The sequence below is a fragment of the Tamandua tetradactyla genome, chromosome 16 (genome assembly GCF_023851605.1).
Source record: "Tamandua tetradactyla isolate mTamTet1 chromosome 16, mTamTet1.pri, whole genome shotgun sequence".
Taxonomy (NCBI): domain Eukaryota; kingdom Metazoa; phylum Chordata; class Mammalia; order Pilosa; family Myrmecophagidae; genus Tamandua; species Tamandua tetradactyla.
Window position 1 is genome coordinate 12,726,410 of NC_135342.1, and position 23,580 is coordinate 12,749,989.

The 23,580-nt window shown below is 40.9% G+C and overlaps 1 protein-coding gene and 1 pseudogene across 1 annotated transcript; one reads left to right on the plus strand and one right to left on the minus strand.

Moving 5' to 3' along the window:
- The first annotated feature begins 4,820 nt into the window (after nucleotides 1-4,820).
- On the plus strand, nucleotides 4,821-9,495 carry LOC143658303 (TIP41-like protein pseudogene; annotated as a pseudogene).
- Nucleotides 9,496-16,843: 7,348 nt separating this feature from the next.
- Nucleotides 16,844-20,362, minus strand: ZNF114 (zinc finger protein 114). The gene is given in 8 exon segments (XM_077130455.1): nucleotides 16,844-16,923; nucleotides 16,996-17,197; nucleotides 17,199-17,382; nucleotides 17,384-17,487; nucleotides 17,489-17,564; nucleotides 17,566-17,689; nucleotides 17,692-18,006; nucleotides 20,236-20,362. Coding segments are annotated over 8 exon segments (1,212 nt in total).
- Nucleotides 20,363-23,580: the final 3,218 nt, after the last annotated feature.

The following is a 23,580-nucleotide window of genomic DNA, read 5'->3' on the forward strand; positions in this document are numbered from 1 at the left end:
AAATACAATACAAAGTCAGAAACAGGTCAGAATCGCATCAAAGTCAGCTGCAGGCATGGTCTGTCCTGAGGCAAAATTCTCTGGCTCTGTACCTGTAAAACTCAGAACAAGTTCTTTGCTGCCAACATACACAGGAGGAGCAGTCAGAGGATACGTATTCCCATTTCCACAGGGAGGAACTGGAAGGAACACAGAGGTCACCGGACCCAAACAGTTCTGGAAGCCTGAGGGCAAACTCGATTAGATTTCAAAGTCTGAGAGTCATTTATCCTCTGAGCTTTGGAAAGCAGCAGTCCCACCCTCTCCAAGGTCTACACAGTGGCCCACCTCTCTCTGAATGCAACCTTGGGGAACACTGGGGAGACCACCTTTTTCTTGGCTCCACCCTCTCCATGCACCAGGGCTGCACCTGGGTCTCTGCCATCTCCAGGGCACCCACACAACCCCTCCATGTAGTGGCAGCCAGGCTCTTCCCAGTCCCCAAGGTATGTGGTCTACCCTCTCCAAGGCCTGAGGTGGCACAATTCTTCCGCTGCAAAGAGGTGGAAGGCCCACCCTTTGCCTTCCAGGCAAACTCATCCTCTCCAAGGGCCTGGAGTGGGTCTGCTCTCCTGGCCCGTGGTTTCTTGACTTTAGACCTTAGCTTCCATAGATCTGCCTCTGAAATTATTTTTCTGCCAATTTGTCCCTTTTCTGTCCCTTTTAGTCAAGAATGGCAGTGGTTCTGTTTATAAAGTTCCGGCAACACTCTTGTTGGTTTTTTATGCAGTAGGCTCAGATCATGCCCATCAGACAAAAGGACTTTCCATAAATCCTTTTTGGATAACTCTATCTCCAATCCTGGTTTTTCCTGAAATGGCTGACTGGCTCAATGATTGGTTAAATTCCCATGTGGGACAGGCACTATTCTCTGGAGTCTCCCTTTCTGGGAGCCAAGAATTTTCCAGACCATCAATATCTATTTTTTTTTTTTTTTAATTTTTTGCACCCAAGAGTTCAGTTCTCAGCTTATCTCTTTCCTCTCACATTTTACTATAAGCTGCAAGTAGAAGCCAGACTGCATTTTCCACAGTTAGTTTGGAAATTTCTTCTGCTAAATATCCAAGTTCATTGGGCTCAAATTGTGCTTTCCATCTACAAAAAACACCTTCCTTCCAGTTTTTAATGACACATTCATAATTTCTAAGGCCTTTTCAGAGGTATCTTTAGAGTCCACATTTCTACCAACAGTCCATTCAAAGCATTCTAGGCTTTCTCTATTAAGCTTCTCACAACTCCAGAATCTTCCCTTTATCAATTTAAAAAGCCATTCCAACATGGTTGGTATTTTCAAACTGCAGCAGCACCCCACGCTTGGTACCAAAATCTGTTCTAGTTAGTAAGCTGCTGGAAAGTAATATACCAGAAATAGAATGGCTTAAATTTTTTTTTTTTTTATGTTTTAAACTTTTTTTATTGCATAGTATAACATATATACAAAGCAAAGAAATAAAAAAGCTATAGTTTTCAAAGCACTCTTCAAAAAGTGGTTACAGGATAGATCCCAGACTCTGTCATGGGCTACCATACGATCCTCTATATTTTTCCTGCTAGCTGCTCCAGAATATAAGAGGCTAGAGGATTAATACTTTTTTATCATCGCAATCAACTTTTTTCCTTCTTCTTTTGTGAACAATAACATATATACAAAAATCTATAAATTTCAAAGCACCACAATTAGTAGTAGAACATATTTCAGACTTTGATATGGGTTCTCATTTTACAATTTTAGGTTTTTATTTCTAGCTGCTCTAAAATACTGGAGACTAAAAGAGATATCAATTTAATGATTCAGTATTCATATTCATTTGTTAAGTCCTATCTTCCATGTATAATTCCACCATCACCTTGATCTTTTCATGCCTCTCACTGGCGTTGTTAGGGCTATCTGAATTTTTGATATTGAAAGGTTCTGTCACTAATATGGGGTAGGGAAATGGAACTATCTGATGTTCTGGAGAGGCTAGGCTAGGTTTCAGGACTTATTTGAATCAAGGACCCATCTGGAGGTTTAAGTTTCTGACAAGTTACTCTAGTGCCTGGAACTCTTTTGGAATCTCATAAATTGCCCTAGCTGTTCTTTCGGATTGGCTGGAAGTGTCCTGACTGGGGGTTGGCAGATTATGATAGGTAGGTAGCAAGGTCTACCTGAAGCTTGCATAAGAGCAACCTCCAGAGTAACCTCTCGACTCTATTTGAACTCTCTCTGCCACTGATACTTTATTAATTACACTTCTTTCCCCCATTTGGTCAGGATGTAATTGTTGATCCCACAGTGCCAGGTCTGGATTCATCCCTGGGAGCCATCTCCCATGTTGCCAGGGAGACTTTCACCCCTGGATGTCATGTCCCACATAGGGGAAAGGGCAATGATTTCACTTGCAGAGTTGGGCTTAGAGAGAGTGAGGCCACATCTGAACAACAACAGAGGTCCTCCAGAAGTAACTCTTAGGCATGCCTATAGGTAGTCTAAGCTACAGAATGGCTTTTTAAAAAGTAGAATGTATTAAGTTGCAAGTTTACAGTTCTAAGGCCATGAAAATGTCCAGATTAAAGCAAGACTATAAAACTGTCAGATCTAAGGCATCCAGGGAAAGATACCTTGGTTCAAGAAGGCTGATGAAGTTTAGGGTTTCTCTCTCTGCTGGAAAAGCACATGGCGATGTCTGCTAGTTTCTCTCTAGGAATCTTCAATGACTTTCCCAGGGTTCTGTCCATTCTGTTGTCTCTGTTGGTTCTGATGACTCTGGTGGCTCTAAAGCTTTTTCCAAAATGGTTCCCTCTTAAAGGGCTCCAGTAAGCAACCCCACCTTGAACGGGTGGAGAAACATCTCAATGGCAACCGTCTAATCAAAAGTTATCAACTACAGTTGGGTGGATCATATCACCAAGGGAACAATAAAAAAGATTCCATCCAGCAATACTGAATGAGGATTAAAGGACATGGCTTTTCTGGGGGTAATAATAGCTTCAAACCATTGCAGTATCCAACAATTATGAAGAAATTGCTAATAGTTGCATGAAGATGAATGGAATACATTTGCTAGATAACTTCAGGGACACCATTATTTCTTTTATGAATAATGCATTTATAAAAGTATTTAAAATAAGAATACAAGGCAGAATAATAGAAATTAATTTATCTCAGAATTCTAATCTATGTAGACTACATTTCTTTGTCCCTTTAATGCTTTAATAGAAAGTTTCTATTTTGGAATTCTTCATCTCTCAAGAGGAAGGATTAAAAGCAGCATGTTAACCTTGATACCTCAAAATTTCACAAGAAGGAAAAAATCCGAACCACCCATCACTAAATTAATTAGCTTTAATCAAGAAACAATAACAAAGAATAAGGAGAGAGGAAGAAAGTATTAAAGAAAAATAAGGGATCTCCAAACATATTTTTTCCTCAAGAATCCAACTTCAATGGATGGATTTCATAAGAATGCTTTAAGAAGACAGAAAAATCTTCCAAATCTGATTTACCATGGGGTAATGCCCACCTGCATGCATCTTGGCAGTCAGCTGGGTCCACCACCATCTCAGAAGCTCGGCCATCACTGGTTCTGGCACCATTTGTTAATTAAACTCAAATACGGGTTTGCTGATTTTGTGTGTAAAATAATTCCTCCATCAGGGCTACAGACTTTAATTTCCCATCACACTTTTGGGAAAGAGGTAAGGGCTATTAATCTTTTGATCTGATGAGAAAACTTAACCTGTATTTGTATGGTTTAGGTGCAGTGACATCATCATCAAGTCAGCAAATGTTCAAGTATGACAACCCATCAGGGTGAAAGCATCCTTGTGGCAGAAATAGTCATTAGACATGACCACAAATTATACAGTTGTGTGTACAGGGTGTCCTAGAAAACCTTTTGTTGGACTATCACTTCTAAGTTATATTTATTAATAGGGAAAAGGACAAGTTGGATTTTCAATTTTTGTACAAGTCTCTCTAATGCCCAGGGCAACAAGACCAATATTTTTGTAAAACTTCTCCCTTTCATGCTTTCTTAACTAAGATCATTTGGAACTACCTTTGTGATGCAGAACCATGTCTCTTCCCTTACAGCTGCAAGGGAGAGGGGCATCTCCCAGTGACAGATATTAATTGAGCACTATTTTCCATACACTGTACTAGGTTCTGGAAATAGAACAATTAACAAGAAATTAAAAAATGGTATTTCAGGAAGGAGATGGGAATGGTGCCTTCCCTGGGATGTGACGTGCCATTTCCTCTTCCTCCTTTGGGACTTAGAAACTCATCTTGGCGTGGATGCAGTCACAATCACTGGCCCTACCTGCTGTTCCAGAATGACTTGCTCTTCCTTCTCTCCAGAGACAGAAAAATGAGCACAGCAGACTTGGGACCTCAGATTTCTCTCCTCACTGATCACTAGAGCAGGAGGGATTTGAGTTAACCCCAGCTTTCATCCACCTCAAAGGTCCTAAACCTACTACACCGAGCAGACCTTCCTCTGCCTGCCCCTGGCTCAGGAGCTTGGCTTGCCATATAGAGATGGTCCATCCTGTGGCAACAAGCCCAGGACATGCTGGAGGCCAGTTATCCAGAAGCCAAAGAGTCAAACCTAGAGTACTCTTAGATCCCAGGCAAGACAGCATTTCCCTCAATGCGATAGTCCCACCCTCTTTGGCTGATGGTGAGAGAGGGATGGAGAACGCAGGCCAACTTCACTGTCGCAGCTACTGGACCAACACTGTAGGTGGAAAATGAAAGTATGGCTTCCTGATATCTGATTTGAGGTGGTGACAGGGTGATGGCGGTGATGCTGGTGGTGATGGTGGTAGTGTTGTTGACAATGGTGGTTGTGCTGGTGATGGTGGACCTGGGGATGGCGGTGCTGGTGATGATGATGGTGACTGGTGATGGTGAAAGCGGTGACTTTGGGGATGGTGGGGTTGTTGTTGGTGGTGGTGATGACATTGGTGGTAGCGGTGTTGGTGGGTGCCCAGGTGATACTGTTGATGATGGTGTTGCTGGTGATAGTTGGGGTGTTGGTGATGCTGGTGGTGACTGGTAAGGGTGGTGGTAGTGGTTCTGGTGTCAGTAGTGATCACAGCTAGTTGTGGTTGTGAAAGTGGTGATGATGAATATATGATTAGCATCTTCTCCAGTAAACAGTTTCTGCCTGGCACATATGTCCCTCCTCCCATATGTGGGAAGAGTTCTGTGCATTTCCTCCTCCTATAAGAACCAACGATCATGTTACCAACTCTTAAAGCACTCACTTGGTAGTGGCTGCTCAGGGTTTCCTAGGATCTAGCCTGACAGTCATGTGCCCTGCAGGGAGTGACGTAGCCTTACGGGGCCAGACTACCTTAATTCAAATCCCAGCTCCACCATTTACTTGATGGGTACCCTGGGCTATTTAACCTTCCTGGTCCTCATTTTCTTCATCTCTCTAATGGGATGATAGTTATATCAACTTATAGAGATGTAATAATGATTAAGCATGCTAATAGTTGGAGAACTTTTCAAATACTGCTTAAACATAGAAGGTATTATTATAAGTGTTTGCCATTATTATTTTAATTGACTGATTTATGAATTTAGACACCATCAGCACTCCCAATTTAAAATTGTTGAGGAACCTCCAATGCTCTGAAGCAGCTAGAAGGAAAAATCTGAGATGATGGTACGTAGCCCAGGGCAAACTCTGGGATCTGTCCTGTAACTACTTGTTGAAGAGTGCTTTGAAAACTATTGCTTTTTTCTTTCTTTGCTTTGTACATATGTCATATTACACAATCAAAAAGTTAAATAAATCCAACACACAAAAATGAAATTGTCGAGGAAATACAAAGCTAAAATAAACATTTACGTTAAAATGGGGGAGTACCGGATGACCTCTCTAGCAACATGATAGGCTGGGCATTGGTCCAAAGGACACACCACACCTGGGCTCTAACTTACACTATGAGACCCTCAAGTTGGCGGGCCTGAGCAGGTCACATGGATTCTCTTGTCTAACACTCCATCAATTGCTCAAAATTATGCCACATTTTAACTTGCTTCAAATTTGGCTTCTGAATTTCCTACACATTTTCCCTGCCTTTCCAACATCTCCAAGAGAGCACATCTTACCTTCCTAACCCACAGCCTTGCCATCAGTACCACTGGGTTCCCCCTTGACTCTCCGGTTGCTTGGAATCGGTTTCCTTCTTCTCTAGACATCCTCCTTTGAGCCTTGAATCAACTATTGTCTGGGCAGCTGCAGGCTGGCAACCCTTTGCACCAGCAGCTTCAATCACTTCCATTCTTTCTTCCTCTCACCTCTTCCTGTTTTTTTTTTTTTTTTTTTTTTGGCATGCACTTTGTTTTTCTGGAGCATCCCCTTAGATAATTTCTGTTTTAATTTGCTAAAGCTGACAAAAATGCAATGTACCAGAAATGGATTGGTTTTACAATGGGGATTTATTAACGTATAACTTATAATTCTGAGGCCATGAAAAATGTCCAAATCAAGGCTTCAACCAGTGATGCTTTCTCCATGAAGACTGGCTACTGGTGATCTTCAGCTCCTGTCACATGGCCAGGCACATGGCAATGCCTTCTGGTCTCTCTCTTCTCTCCTGGGTTTTGTTGCTTCCAGCTTCTGACTTGAGTGGCTTCCTCTATGTTTCCCTGATTTCTGTTTTCTGTGTGTGCCCTCTCTGTTTCTCTGGCTTTTCTCTCTGAGTTTCTCTGGGTATTTTTTTCTGTCTGTCTTTTATCCTCTTTCAAAGGACTCCAGTAACAGATTAAAACTCACCGTGAGTGAGGTGGGTCCCTAATCACCCAAATATCCTACTTAGGGGTATAAACATGATCTTTTTTGGGGTACGTACAGCTTCAAAACCATCACAACTTCTTTGGAAGGGTATATGTTGGTAACAATTCTGCATTTTTCCATGTCTATCTTCAGATTTTTCTTTGGACTTTACTGATAATTTTATGGGAATAGAATTCCAGGTAAAACACATAATTTTCTTTTAGGACATGAGAGCCCTGTCTCATTTTCTAGGGCGTCTGGTACAAGTTTGGCTCACTGTTCTCCTTAAGTGATATCTTCCTCCATTCAGGAAAGACTGTGCATGCTATGTTTAGAATTTGAACCTCATCTTTGTTCTTTTCATTCCTTCATGCAACTCTGACACTGCATCTGGGGATTGCTTTCTTATTACATTCTTTTGTACAGTGGGTCTACAAGTGTGATCTGGGGATGCCTAGTGGTCCCAAGACTCACGGAGTCTGAGTGGTCAAATATATTCTCTTAATAATGCTAAGACATTATTGGTTTTTGGTTCTCTCATTCTCTCAAGAATGTAAAGTGGAGTTTACCAGAGTCTTCATGGCATGTGATAGTGCAACAGATCACATGTAGAAGCAGACAGCAAGACCCAGCTAGAAGATCTTCCTAGCAAAAAGATTTGAAAAGTTTAAAACAGTGCCCCTCTCCTAACTAACTTGTTTTTGAAAATATAGTTATTTTTCATAAATATATTTGATTTATGTTAACATGTTATTTAAAAATGAATCAGTTCTGCCCTCCCCCTATGTGGGACATGACATTCAGGGGTGAAAGTCTCCGTGGCTGCATGGGAGATGAGGCCCAGGGATGAATCCAGCCCTGGCACCATGGGATCAACAATGCCATCCTGACCAAAAGGGGGAAAAGAAGTGTATCCAATAAAGTATCAGTGGCTGAGAGAGTTCAAATAGAGGTGAGAGGTTACTCTGGAGGCTACTCTTACACAAGCTTCATTGAGACATTGCTACCTACCATAACTTGCCAAACCCCAACCAAAGCCATTCCTAAAGAACACCCAGGGCATTATATAAGAATCTACAAAGGTTCCATGCACTATGTAACCTTCCAGAAACCTACAACATCCATATGGGTCCCTGGACTAGATAAATCCTGAAACCTAGAAGGACCAGCCTCTCCAGAACATCAACTAGTTCCATCTCCCTACCCCATATTATTGACAGCCCTTTCCAACATGAAAATGTTAGAATGGCCATAGCCCAAATACCCCTAAAGAATGTGAGAAAGATCAAAAGTGATGGTGGAGTTATACAGAGAAGGTAGGGTTTAACAAACGAGTATGACTGCTGAATCATTGTACTGATATTTCTTTTAGTTGCCAGTATCAGAGCAGCTAGAAGTAAAAGCCTAAAACTAGAATTGTAACCCACTCCAATCTCTGAAATTTGTTCTCCAACTAATTGATGTTCTGTGCTTTGAAATTTATTGCTTCATTTGTATATATGCTATTTTTAATAAAAAAGAAAAAAGTCAACTGTGATGATAAAAAAAAAAATTATTCCTTCTAGTCTCCTATATTCTGCAGCAGCTAGAAGGAAAGATCTGAGATGATGGTATGGTAGCCCATGACAAACTCTGGGACCTGTCCTGTAACAAGTTGTTGAAGAGTGCTTTGAAAGCTATTGGTTTTTGCTTTGTATATATGTTATATTATACAATTAAAAAAAGTTAAAAAAAATCAGTTCACCACACATGCACACAAAAAATGAATGAGTTAGCCTGACAGCTGGGGCCTGAGGGATGCTGAGGAACTGATGTCCACAACCATGTCCTCTCCAGCCTGTTCCCTGTGGCCGCCCCATGCCCGGCTTGGCCATGATGACTGTGGCTTCCAGAGGAGCTACCAGGGCTTCTCCTTTGGGCCCTGGAAGCCAACGGCCGCCAAGACCCCCATCATGAAGTTAGCAGAGAAGTTAGCCGATGGATTGCGTCTGCCATCTCTCCCTGAAATGGTGTTTGCACAGTGTTTTAAGAATCCAGCATGGCTCTGGCTTTGGGATTGAATTCAATGCTACAGATGACTTAAGATGTGAAATAACTACCAAGAAATGCTCAGAGCAGCCTGTGCTGAAGATGGCAGGGCAGCAGGATGGACGGTGAACTCTGTTATTAAACCATCTGATTGGGCCTATACAAGAGATCATGAAGGAACATTGCTTGGAGAATAACTTGAGTTAAAGGTTGTACGTACAACAGATCACATAGAGACAGAGAAATTGAAAGCCAGAGCACAGATGAAGTTTTTTGAAGACTTCTCCTATTTGAGGATGAACTTCTTGATCTTGGAGTTTCAAGCCTGAGTGTGAAAAATTTAGAATAATGCCTTCTAGCTTTTTCCTCCTGTTACGGTTTTTCTTGAGAATTGATGAGGTGCTTGTCAGGATGAATGACACAAGACTTTACCCAGGAGGCTGGCAAGACCTATATGTTACGAGACTATACACAGCCAGAGAGCAAAATTGCTAATTTAATGCATGTGTCACCTTCCCTCTTCAGGGAACCTAATGAAATATCCCAGTATTTACCAATAAAGGTAAAGGAGGTCGTTTGTGAGAAGCTGATAGTTCTAGAAAGTATCTGTCCTAACTCTGCAGACTCACAAGAAAGGACACTTGTGGAATAGAATGTGATACAGCGTACACTCCCCATGGAATCTGACTGGGGACCTTGGCTTTTAGTAGTGGGGTGTTGTTATTACGAGAATTAATTTCCTTGTTTATGTACAGATTTTCTGTATCCTTAGAGGAAAAAATAACAAAAGATTGTTGCAGGCAGCTACCATTCAACTAATGGCTGTTTGTGTTGTTTATCTTCAAATTCATATACCAGAATTTATATTTTCTTAAATTTGGATTTCTAAATTGTCACAAATTTGGATTTCTAAATTGTCACAAAGTGGTGCCTCAGCACTACTGATATGTGTCAGTCTCAATGAGCAGGAGTTAATTTAAATCCCTCAACTAAAAGACCTTGTGACTTCCATGGCATTTTCTGATTGCGTTTGTTGAGTGAGGTACTGGCTGTTCACTTTCTGATGTTTTCTGTACTTTTGGAGAGTTGCAACTCACCACTTAGGAAATTGATCCCATGCTTTAATGATTGTTATCCACAAAATTTTAATGCCCCTCCCCCATTTAAAGTCAATTGGCTTTTGAAGACTAAAGAAAATGCTAGACATAAATAACTAGTTTTTTTTGGAGAACTTAAGTTTTTTTGTCCATGAGAACACGTGGAGGTGATTTACCACTGACAGGTGGCATGGCAGAGCCGCACAGCTATCTTTACTCTCTCTTTTTCCTATATTTGGTTACTCTTGCAGCTGGTATTTCTGTACTCCCACCTTCCATCATGAAACTCAGAGTGAATAAATCCCTTGAATTTGGTATTGGAGTCTAAAAGGCTTGAAAGGCTTATAAGAATTTTTCTTTTCTTTTTTTAGGAAATGTTACATCAGCGCCTAAAACAACCAAATTGATTTTCCGCTTAAAATACCTGAAAGTAGGTGCGGAGGGGGAACTTATTTCAAAATATAAAAGCCAGTTTTTCTCTATTAATACTATCTTTCTAACATTGCAAGAACTCGGTAAAATGTAATTAATTAGCATAGGACTCAGATACGACGAGAAGTACAAAAAGTAAACTTAAAGGCCACTTGGCTATTTTGATGATGACCCTTTGTATTAGACAGGGTTCTCTAGAGAAACAGAACAGGAGAGATCTGTAAATATGAGATGTGTAAAGGTGTCTCACACAACCATGGGAATGGAAGAGTCCAAAATCCGTAGGGCAGGCTGTGAGGGTGGGGGTTCATCTGGACGAACCCCACAGGAGAGGCTCGCTGGCTGGAAAAGCAATGAAAGAGTCTCTCTTCTTCCTTAAAAGCCTTCAACTAATTGGATTATCTTGTTGTGGGCAACACATCTTAGTTGATCACGGATGTAATTAGCCACAGATGCAATCAATGACTGATGATTTAATCAACCGGCCATCCTTGCAGCGATGGTCAGGCCAGTGCTTGCCTGACCACACAACTGGGCGTCATTACATGGCCAAGCAGACACCAGAACCAACCATCACACCCTTTAAACATTTTATATCCTTCTCTGCCTCTCTACGTGCCCCGTGAACAGTGGTTATGAGGCACCAAATAAAGGTAGGGGAAAAAAAAGTCACCCGTTTTTCTTCTGGTTGGAAATAACTGTTGTACATATGTTGTACATATTTCCACTTGATGGATGAATCATTAAATAGGAATATTTAAACGAAAGTATTAGCAAAGTGCTTCAGATATTACCCTGAAGATAAATTTTAGTGAAACAAATGCAGTTGGATTTTCATCAATGCCTAAAGTGGTATATTATGAGCCAAACTGGCAGGGTGCATGTGATCAGCAAAATTAGATAATAAATGGGTTTAGTATTTATCTGCCTTCTGCTGCATCACCTTCAAGGTATAGAAAATCAGGATTTTGGTGGCTTTAAGAAAATACGTGGCACAGTTACTGTATATTAAATACACCTATATTTTCTTTTAGGATAGGAAAGTGTATGTATTGTACTCAGCTTTCTGCATTTTACTTGCCATGAAGATGTGAACAGAGACAGAACACTCCTTATTTTTCCTTATCCTTCCACTTGAGAGAGAAACCCTGAACTTCATCGGCCTTCTTGAACCAAGGTATCTTTCCCTGGATGCCTTAGAGTGGACGTTTCTATAGACTTGTTTTAATTGGGACATTTTCTCAGTCTTAGAACTGTAAACTAGCAACTCATTAAATTCCCCTTTTTAAAAGCCATTCCGTGTCTGGTATATTGCATTCCGGCAGCTAGCAAACCAGAACAGGGTACGTGATCCGGGAATCCAACCCTTTTCTCCCGCATGAAAGGTGAGCATTCTATCACTGAACCACCTGTGCACCCTCAGCTCTTTTATTTTAATAAAATAAATATATTATTTAATTCACGACTTTCTTCCATTGTTTCTGTGGGGAAGTTGCTGTTGGTCTCTCAGGTCTTTCCAAAGCACCAAAGCTGAATTTAGCAGAGTTCTGGGGGTCACCCAGCTGCAGGCACCCAGGAGGACCTCATCCTTTTCTGTACTTCCTCTTTCTCTCCCTTCTTCTCCTCCCTCACACTTTTTCCTCCTTTCCTTCTTTTCACAGGCTCACTGAAGTGTCATTTACATATTTAAAAATCAACCCATTGTCAGTGTATAATTTAATGATTTTTAATAAATTTATAGTGTTGAACAACCGTCACCATACTCCAGCTTTAGACCATTTCTGTCTCCCCCAAAAGTTCCCTCTTGCTGGCCTGCAGTCAATTCCCCCCACCACAATCACCCCAGGTCACCACTGATACATTTTCTTTCTCTCTAGATTTGCTTTTTCTGGAAATTCCATGCACCTGAAATCATGCAATTCTACTCTGTGTAAAATAATTTCCCACTGATGACATGTAGATCACGCAACCTGGCAATTTCTCTTCAAGAGGAACTTTTACAAATGTCCATCAGGAGACCTATGGAGAATTGGGTTTTAGAGGCAGCATTTGTAACGTCTGCAGTGCGATACTTAGCAAGTGCCTCTTAAATGAATTTGAAAAAATAAAACAAACCCAAACCTATTTTGCAGTGAAAAAATGAAAGAGCTAATGCTACCTTCAGGGCACTAGAAATTAATCTCAAAGATATAATGAGAGTGTGTTCTAGTTTGCAGGCTGCCGGAATGTAATATACCAGAAAGAGAATGCCTTTTAAAAAGGGGAATTTAATAAGTTGCTAGCTTACAATTCTAAGGCCAAGGTAGTGTCCCAATTATGGCAAGTCTATAGAAATTTCCAATGAAAGGCATCCAGGGAAAGATACCTTGGTTCAAGAAGGCCGATGAAGTTCAGGGTTTCTCTCTCAATTGAGAAGGCACATGGCAAACAGGGTCAGGGTTTCTGTCTCATCTGGAAGGGCACAGGGTGAACACGGCGTCATCTGCTAGCTTCTTTTCCTGGCTTCCTGTTTCATGAAGCTCCCCGGGAGACATTTTTCTTCTTCATCTCCCAAAGTCACTGACTGGTGGACTCTGCTTCTCGTGTCTATGTTGTTCTGCTCTCTCTGAATCTCCTACTTTCTCTAAACTGTTTCCTCTTTTATAGGATTCCAATAAACAAATCAAGACCCACCTGAATGGGTGGAGACACACCTCTACATAATCCATCTTAACAACCACTCTTGATCACTCAAGATTACGTCAAGATCACATCAAGATATGACTCCCTAAGTCACGTCTCCAGGGAGATCATCTGATTACAGTTTCAAACATACAGTATTGAATAGGGATTAGAAGAAACAGCAGCCTTTACAAAATGGGATTAGGATCAAAACATGGCTTTTCTAGGGTACATACATCCTTTCAAACCAGCACAGAGTATAAGAAGCAAAACAGGAGGAAATATTCTATGTGACGCTCATCATCATATAAGAATCAGCAAAATAAGAAAATAAAATATTTGGGGTTAAATGAATAGCTGAAAAAAACCAATAAAGATGAGCAAGAGAATGAATTATCCAAAAGTACATCTTGGGGATCAAGAGATGCCCTCTGGAAGGTACAGGTATGAATTGCTGGGCATATGGATGAACTGTTTATGGGCCTGGAGGTGGGTATTGGGGTGACCATTTTATTGACTGTTAGATGTATATGTGTATTTTCATACACTTTTGGGTAGTCATATTTCCCCATTCTAAATCTTAAAAGAAAAATGAAAAAAAAACCAGGATGGAGAGTCGTGCTTTCATTTCTCTGTCTTCTCTACTGAATGTGGCCTACAAAGCCTGAAATATTTACTCTCAGGGCCTTTCCAGGAAGTGTTTGCTGACTCCTGATCTACAACCACATCTCACAATGGTGCACAATAGAATGGAGCTGCTCAGGAAACATGCCCTGTGCTGGTTTGAAAGGATGTATGTCCCCTAGAAAAGCCATGTTTAAATCCTAATTCCATTTCATAAAGACAGAATAATCCCTATTCAATACTGTATGCTTGAAACTGTAATCAGATTATCTCCCTGGATGATGTGATTTAGTCAAGAGTGGTTATTAAGCTGGATTAGGTGACAACATGTCTCTACCCACTTGGGTGGGTCTTGATTGGCTTATTGGAGTCCTATAAGAGAGGAAACATTTTGGAGAATGAAAGCGATTCAGAGAGAGCAGAGCAGAATGATATAGCCACAAGAAGCAGAGTCCACCAGTCAGTGACTTTGGGAGATGAAGAAGAAAAATGTCTCCCGGGGAGCTTCATGAAACAGGAAGCCAGGAAAAGAAGCTAGCAGATGGCGCCATGCTGGTCATGTGCCCTTCCAGATGAGAGAGAAGCCCTGACTGTCTTTGCCATGTGCCTTCTCACTTGAGAGAGAAACCCTGAACTTCATCAGCCTTCTTGAATCAAGGTATCTTTCCCTGGATGCCTTAGATTGGACATTTCTATAGACTTGTTTTAATTGGGACATTTTCTTGGCCTTAGAACTGTAAACTAACAGCTTATTAAATTCCCCTTTTAAAAGCCATTCCATTTCTGGTATATTGCATTCTGGCAGCTAGCAAACTAGAACAATGCCTGATCAATAATAGCACAGTCTTTAAAGTGAGAGTCCTTGATGATGCAACTTTTCTTTTGGTCAGTTGTTATCTTTCAGATATGTACTATGGTAGGTAGAAAAATGTCCAACCTCCCCCCATAACCCCCCACACAAGATGTCTATGTCTTCATTTCCAGGGCCTGAGAATATGTCAGGTTACAGGACAAGAGGGGATTAAGGTTGCTGATCAGCTGACCTGGAGAAGGGGACATGAAGGATTCTGGATGATAGAGGTGGACCCAATGTCATCTCAAAGGCCCTCAGAAGTGGAAGAAGAGGCAGAACAGTGTGTCAGAGAGATGCGACCCAAGAAGGACTTGTTGTCTTTGAAGACAGAGGAAGGGGCCATGAGCCAGGGAAAGCACCTGCTCTAGAAGCAGAAAAGGCAAAGAAATGGATTCTCCCCTAGAACCTACAGAAAGGATGGCCCTACCGACATCTTGATTTTAGCCCAACGTGACGTGTGTTGGACTCCTCACAGAACTGTCAAACTCTAAAATAATACACTCATGTTGCTTTAAGCCACCAAGTTTGTGTTAATTTGTTAGATCAGCAATAGGAAACTAATACTGCGCTGAACCCTGAACTTGACAATGCAAACATGCATTGTTTAAAATTTGAAACTCAAAAGAAATAATTTAATATTGGCAACTTGCTTAACATTCTATATTTAAGTTTCCTCATTTACAAAAAAGGAGAGGATAAGAGCATTTATACTTGGGGTGGTGATGATTATTAAATGAGGTGATATATGTAAAGAATTCACAAATCTGTTCATGGTAAGGGACATATAAACTTTCACCTTTATGACATGAATGAATAAGAAAATAATTGTTGGTAGAAAAGATGGTCAAAATTAAAACTAGAAGGAACTCAGGTAATAAAGAAAATGCCAAAACCTCTATGTACCTAATAACACTGTCTCCAAACATATAAAGCAATAATTATCAAAATTGTAAGCCTTTGCCAATTCACTTTCAGAGAGGGTGATTTTATTATAAAATCACTCATTAAAAAATAGCTCAAATAAAAAATTTTGTCAATAAGAGGCTTAAAAAAAATTAAATCAGTGAATGATTTATGTCATAGGAAACAGCTATGATGACTACTCAGGTAGGAACAAATAAGTTTAAGAAGAAATATGAGGGATCCCTTGAGGAGTTTTCAAAACGTTGAAAATATTAGTATACAGTTCAGACATTCAATGGATATGAGCAACGGTCAGATTTTTCCTGGGATTATTAGTTGTGATGGTAGGAGGGCTGTGTTCACCATTAAGCTTTTGCCTGTATGTTGAATAAATATAGCCACAATGGGACTGTTTTGTGCATTGTGCAAAGTTGCAGCTGAATATTAATAAACAGACGTTCGTAAAAATTAACAGTTTTAGATAGGATATTCAAGTTAAGATGAAGCTCTCAAAGAATTCCGTTCTGAGATCTGAGAAGGCTAATATATTGCCAGGATATTAGAATAGTGATTAAGACTTTAGGAATCAGAAAAATAAAACTCTTTCAATCTTGAGGGTATAACTTCTAAATCCATGTCTGATAAGGTAATCACATAATATTACCAAGACTGGTGTTCTGCAGGCAAGTACAAGACAATTCATTACTAAATCTCATTCCATTCTATAATTAAGGAATCCTGTTTTTCATAATGCAGAATGCATGAATGAAACAAGCACAGGCTATATCTTTACACACAGTGCTAAGAGGAAAGACCTAAAACTTGCAAACTCTATTCTGTGTTAAAGCACAAGATTTTTATAGTCCTCCCTCTTTTGAAAGAGGCAAACAACTCTCAAGTGTCTAACAGTAGCACAGCTCTCATTGTTATATCCATATCACGTCCTCAATTTCACAGTTGTCTCTTAGTTCCAATCACTTGATTACTTTGACTAGGCACATGTATGTCAGTGAATTCAAGGAGTGCAATTTGCAATAAATTCTTCTCTAACTCAAAATGCTCAATAATTCCTTACAGAGTGGCAGTAACCAGTACCACGAAATTAGGTAAAAAATATAGATATCTTCTTATGATGCCATACTTTTTTTGAGTCACTCTCCAGAGTGACCTTTTATGGACAACAATTTGAGACAACACTGAAGGCTTTTCCATACTTTTCAGATTCTCAAGTTTTCTCTCCAAGGAGCGGGCTAATGTCTGCTAAAGATCTGCTAAAGATGAGTGAAGAGAAAAGGTTTTCCACACACCTTACCTTCCCAGGGTTTCTTTGCGGTGTGAGTTCTCACATTTCTGAAAGATAGAAGAATTCAGCCAAGACTTTCTCATGTATATTACTGCACACAGCTCCCTTTCAATATGTCCTCTTTCTATTAACAGCATGTTGAGAAAATTAATGTTTTCCCACATTCCTTTCATTCATAAGGCTTCTCTCAACTGTGAATCTTTGCATGTTTTTTTAACTCTTGTAGAATTAGTGGAGGATTTTTCACATTCCTCATGTTTCTTTCCCCAGTTGTGATATGTGTAGTAAGTTTTGTAGAGTTAGTGAAGGCTTACCCACGTTCCCTACATTTATAGAACTTCTTTACAGTGTGTTTTCTTAAATGTTTATTAAGATGTAAGGAATATTTAAAGGCTCTCCCACATTGCTTCCATTCATGGAGTTTCTCTCCAGTGTGAGTTTTCATGTGTCTCATGAGGTATGACTGATAAAGGCATATCTTTATCACAATTGCCACAATTGCCACATTTATAGTTTTTCCTGCTGCTGTTAGTTCTCCTGTATGAATCAGAATTTGGAATTTGGGCAAAGGTTTTCCTACTTTCATTATTCTCTCTCTTTTTTTTTGTCTCTTCAGTATAGGGTCTCCTATGCACAACACTGATTAAGTTATTTCTGAAGGTTTTCACAATGATTAGACTCATATATTTTCTCTTTGAGGTGAGCAGTCCTGTATGTTATAAGGGGCAAGTCTTCATTGACAGCTTTTCCAAATTGATTCCATTCATAAATTGTTTACTGCCACATGAATTTTGTTGTGTATATGAAGCACATTGTTCTGAGTTTCAATCCATGCCTTGATTTCTTCTCTGAGTTCTCTCACATGGAATAAACAGAACATTTTGCAATTGGGCTTTATCATATTCATTGTTTTTATAGATTTTCTTGTTATTGTTGAAGATAGAATTATGTTTCAAAATTTTCGAGTACGTTTATGGATGTGTTTTTTGGTGGAATTTCCTTCTGAAGGAGCAAGCTTTGAGCTAGGCTGAGAGTTGCCCCTCATTTCATGACATTCAGAGACTTTAACTAGAGACTCTGCTTTCTCTTGGACAAATGCAACTTGCTTCAAATGTTGCTTCCTTTGCTTGTGTGGCTCCTCTGTTTTGTGGCATTTTGGGTCTTCACCTAATGTGGAAGACTGGGAATCACTGCTTGTGAGAGATCCATGGTTTGCGCCATGGAATGTTTCAGTAGTGAAAATATCCTGCTGAGGGGTTGAGTGTTTGGTTTTAAGTTGAGTCAGCCAATCTGAAGTACAGTGGTGAAAAAGTTAAATTTTTTTTGTAGGAAGTCGAGATGACTTCAAGACAATAAAATCATCAATGTTCATATAGTTATTTTTTCAGAGATTCACCCAACTTATGTGAGAAAAATGTGAAAGGGAAGATAGCACTTGTAAACAGGGAAAGACATGAGGGATTTGGGCTGGGTCAGCAGTTCGACCATGATGAGGACAGGTTTCATTATGGATGGCAAGTTAAAGAAATGGTTGTGTGGGGATTGAGGGCATGATCAAGAACGCCAAAGAGAAGTGAAATGGATAGTTTTAAAGAGGAAAGGGGATAGGTCTTTCTCTTAGGAAGAAGGAAGATATGGAAGGATGGATGGAAGGAAAAATCAGACACGCATGTACTTGAAGATGCTCACACATAGAAAAGCATCCACTTTCCTCTCATGAAAAAAAGTTTTTGTGTTTTTTTAAAAAAGTGAGATGAAGTTCATATAATATAAAAATTAACCACATTAAAATGAACAATTCAGTGGCATTTTACACATTCATGATGCAACCACCACCACTTCTAAATTCCAAAGCAGTTTCCTCACCCCCAAAATAAACCTTGTACCAGTAGCAGTCAGTCCTCATTCCTCCTTCTCTCAACCCCCAACAACCACTAATCTGCTTTCTGTCTCCCAGGATTTGCTCATTCTGGACATTTCCTATAAATGGAATCATACAATATGCAACCTTTTGTCTCTGGCGTCTAGTGTGTTCAAGGTACATCTGCATTATAGCATTGATCAAGGCTTCTTTTCTTTTTACAGCTGAGTAAATATTCCATATAAAATAATATTCCATTAAATGAATACATTCATATTCACAATCTATCGATCCATTTATCCGTTGGTAGACACTTGGTTTGCTTCCACCATTTGGCAACTGTGAATAGTGGGGCTATGAACATGCGTGTACGCATGGATGTGCCCAAACACCCGTTTTCAACATCTTCGGGGTATATCCCTAGGAGTGGAGTTGCTGGGTCACATGGAAATTCTGTGTTTAACTTTTTGAAGAATTGCCAAACTGTTCTCCACAGTGGATAGAATGGATTCTTCATGACATGTGGAAAGGCACATAGTGATGTCAGCTGTCATTCTTTCCTGGCTTCTGGTTTCAAATGAGTCTTTCATCTTGTTGCTTGTACAATCCTTCATTAGATATTCCTATCAGCTGTATGCCGGGAGAAAATCCCCTCTAGGTCCCTAGACCCAGTCTTGCTCCTAAATCTCTGAAAAGATGACTACAAAAAGCTACATCTTGCAATCAGATTTATCTGCCTTGTTGAGCTCCGGCTCACTGGGAAAGTGTGCGATGTAAGGCATTGGTACTGGGGAATAAGACTTTCCAAGAAACAAAGGTCACAAGCTTTGGTTTCCAGGGCTCCGGAAGCTGAGTATGTGTGAGCAAAAAAAAAAAAGAGCAGCAAAACCATCCCTCCACTTTTTCCACTAAGGCGCTAACACTGTCTAAAGGGCTCAAAACTACCTTCTTTGGGTCAACCCACTTAAGGACCCCCAAAGGCTTTTAAAGCATGAGGAGAATAAAAGTGGAGTGCAATAAGTAGATTTTCAGTTTCACGGGGCAGCCTCATGTCTGCCACGTGTGGGCAGGGGCATATCTCTCTTATTTAATAGCTTGGCTTCCATTTCTCAGTGTGCATTCTGGAACACAGGAGATACTTAACATAGGAGGTGGCACTCTTATCTACAGAGATCAAGTTCGGTAGTTCTCCAGCATCATATCCTTTCTAGTTTGTTAGCTGTGGGAATGCAACACACCAGAGACGGGTTGGCTTTTAATAAAAGGGGATTTATTTTATTAGTTCTTCAGAGGAATGTCAGCTAACTTTCAACTGAGGTTCTTTCTTATGTAGGAAGGCACAGGGCAATCTCTACTGGCCTTCTCTCCAGGCCTCTGGGTTCCAACAACTTTCCCCAGGATAATTTCTTTCTGCATCTCCAGAGGCCTGGGCTGAGCTGAGCTGTGAGTGCTGAGATGAGGTATGCTGAGCTGCTTGGGCTGTGCTATGTTGCGCTCTCTCATTTAAGCACCAGCCAATTAAGTCAAACATCATTCATTGCAGCAGGCACGCCTCCTAGCCGACTGCAGATGTAATCAGCAACAGATGAGGTTCACGTACCATTGGCTCATGTCCACAGCAACAGAACTAGGTGCCTTCACCTGGCCAAGTTGACAACTGAGTCTAACTACCACAACATCCCTGTGGAGCTTTCTCTGAGCAAGATTCAACAAAGCCCACTTCTCTTTGATGAAGTTGACGGCCACGTCCTCGAAGGTCACTGAATCCCACAACAGCACAACCATGGTTGACTCAGTGGAGTAGCACGAACACCCACAGTCTTAACAGAAGGAAGGTGGCTCAGCACTGGAGTACAGAGACCCAATTCGTAGGAGATGTGGCCAACGGGTATGGTCTCTGACCATCTGGCTCTTCTCCTCTCTGTTCACAACATCCAAGAAGACCACAGTGTTGTGGCTTCAGCTGTATCCAGGCCTGACTTCCTCTCTCTACTCTTCCTCACTCTCTAAGCCATGTCATCACAACTTATGGCTTCCATAGTACCTCAACTCTTGATGGGACTTAAATCTCTACAATAGCCCGTATGGCTTCTCCATTTATTCTCCAAGGTTCAGAATAGTCCCGAGCATACTTTAGCAGAGCAACATTTGCTCCATAAATGCCTTTCATTCGACCCTCATCATTCCGCGATTCTGCATTTGCAATTTGCCTATCGCTGACATTTATTTGTAGTCCCCAAATCAATACCCTTGATTTTTGTCAGTTATTCACAGATATGTGCAGTGAAAAATTCATGTCGCCTGATATGCATGTTCCCAGCTGAGGCTGAACAAGGCACCATCTGCCTTCTCATTTCAGCTCTCATACTGTAAACAAGTGTCACTTTTTTCTTTTTGCATTTTTTTTGTGACTTTGCGGTTTAACCCCACCCCCACCCCCAACTGTAGTGCTGAAGTGCTGTCTAGTGTTCCTAGGGGCAAGAAGGATGTGATGTGCTTTATGAAGAAAATATGTGTCAGATAAGTTTTGTCCAGATGTGTGTTATAGTGCTGTTGACCATGTGTGCTGGTTTGAAAGGATGTATGTCCCCTAGAAAAGCCATGTTTTCATCAAAATCCCATTTCATAAAGGTAGAATAATCCCTATTCAATACTGTATGTTTGAAACTGTAATCAGATCATCTCCCTGGATGATGTGATTTAGTCAAGAGTGGTTGTTAAGCTGGATTAGGTGATGACATGTCTCCACCCATTTGGGTGGGTCTTGATTGGTTTACTGGAGTCCTATAAAAGAGGAAACATTTTGGAGAATGAGAGATTCTGAGAAAGCAGAACAATATACCCACGATAAGCAGAGTCCACCAGCCAGAGACCTTCAAAGATGAAGAAGGAAAATGCCTCCCAGGGAGCTTCATGAGACCGGAAGCCAGGAGAGAAAGCTAGCAGATGACGCCGTGTTCACCAAGTGCCCTTCCAGCTGAGAGAGAAACCCTGGACTTCATGGCTTTCCTGAACCAAGGTATCTTTTCCTGGATGCCTTTGATTGGACATTTCTATAGACTTCTTTTAATTGGGACATTTTCTCAGCCTTAGAACTGTAAACTAGCAACTTACCAAATTCCCCCTTTTAAAAGCCATTCCGTTTCTGGTATATTGCATTCCGGCAGCTAGCAAACTAGAACACCGTGAATCCAATGTAATTGAATCAACAATATAATAAGGTGTCTTTAAACAGGAACACACATAAAATAAGATTATATATTGATCAGTTGCTGAAAAATATATGGGCGCAAGGTTCTGTATTTCCCCTAGGGATCAGTAATTCATTATTTGCTAATTCAGGATTCATGGCGACTTTAGGGAAAAGAACCACCAGGAATAACAAAAGTCAACTACATGTCTGCAGCAAAACCCTGAGTTCCTCAAGACAGAGATGCATCCATCTCCTTTCTTGGTGTGTTTAGCAGCAAAACACTGAAACACACAGGCAGTCTGGACAAAGAGTGAAAAGGATCTGTCGATACTGGGGGCCCTGGGAGACTCCCCAGCGCAGTTTCTCTCCAGTGAGAGGCCCAGAGAGCAGGAAGAGCCAGCCCCCAGCAGCTCCATCTGCCTGATTGGACTCCTGGTCTTCAGCACAGGCAGGCTCACTTGGAGGGAACAAGAATGTCCTTTAGGAGAAGGACCAGCTGCCCAGAATCCTGTGATGTACTTATCACCAAAGCAGCTGCTGATCCTTGTTTCTTTGTGTTTCCGTGAAAGACAACAGTCAAGGGAACTAAGAGAGCCCAGAACTTCTCACATGTTCCAACTCCACATTGCTAGACACCAGCTGGCATTCATCAGAACGTGCCCACCTCTCAACACACACGCACCCCCTCATTTGATTTTAATTGAAGAGAATTTCACAAAACATAACATTTACCAATTTATAGTGAGCAATTCAATGGCATTTATAACATAAACCATGTTGGGCAGCTATCACCTCTTATCCAGTTCCCCAAATAAAACCCCATACCTATTAATCAGTCACTTCCTGTTTCCCCCTCTCCCAGTCCCTGCCAACCAACAATCTCCTTTCTGTTTTTACAGTGTGCTAGTTTGAAGCTATTATGTTCCCCAGAAAAGCCATGTTCTTCATATTCCAATCTTATGGGTGCAGACCTACTATGCGTGAGACCTTTTGATTAAATTGTTTCCACGGAGATGTGACCCTGCCCATTCAAGGTGGGTCTTATTTGGCTTACTGGAGTCCTTTAAGAGGGACACAGACATTTGGAGATGCAGACAGAAAACGCCCCAGGAAATGCCAGGAGGACCCATGGAAGATGAAAGACTCATTTGAAACCAGAAGCCAGGAAAGAATGACAGCTGACATCACTATATGCCTTTCCACATGTCAGAGAAACCCTTAATTTAGGCATTTTCATAGGCTTAAAATTATAATTTGTAACTTAATAAATTCCCTTTATAAAAGCCAATCCATTTCTGGAATATTGCATTCTGGCAGCTTTAGCAAACTGAAGCATATAATTTGACCTATTCAGGCTATTTCATATAAATGGAATCATACAGTATGTGCCCTTTTGTGTCTGATTTATTTCACTCAGCATCATATTTTCAAGGTTCCTTGTAGCATAGATCAGAACTTTATTCCTCTTAGGGTCGAATAATATTCCACTGTGTGGATAGATCACACGTTGCAGTGGGAGAGTCATGCCGCCTCAGGTCTTGGAGAGAGTGAAGCATGTTCCTTGGGGTTTGGGGAGAGCCTGGCTGCCACCACATGGAGGGGTTGAGTGTGTGCCCTGGAGATGGCAGAGAGCCCAGAGGTGGCCCTGATGCCTGGAGAGAGTGGAGCCCAGAGGTGGTCTCCTTGATGTTCCCCGAGGTTGATTTGGAAAGAGGCCGGCACTGCATAGGCCCTTGGAAGGGGTGGGACTGCCACTTTCTATAGCCGAAGGATGAATGACTTTCAGACTTTGAAATCCCATGGCACTTGC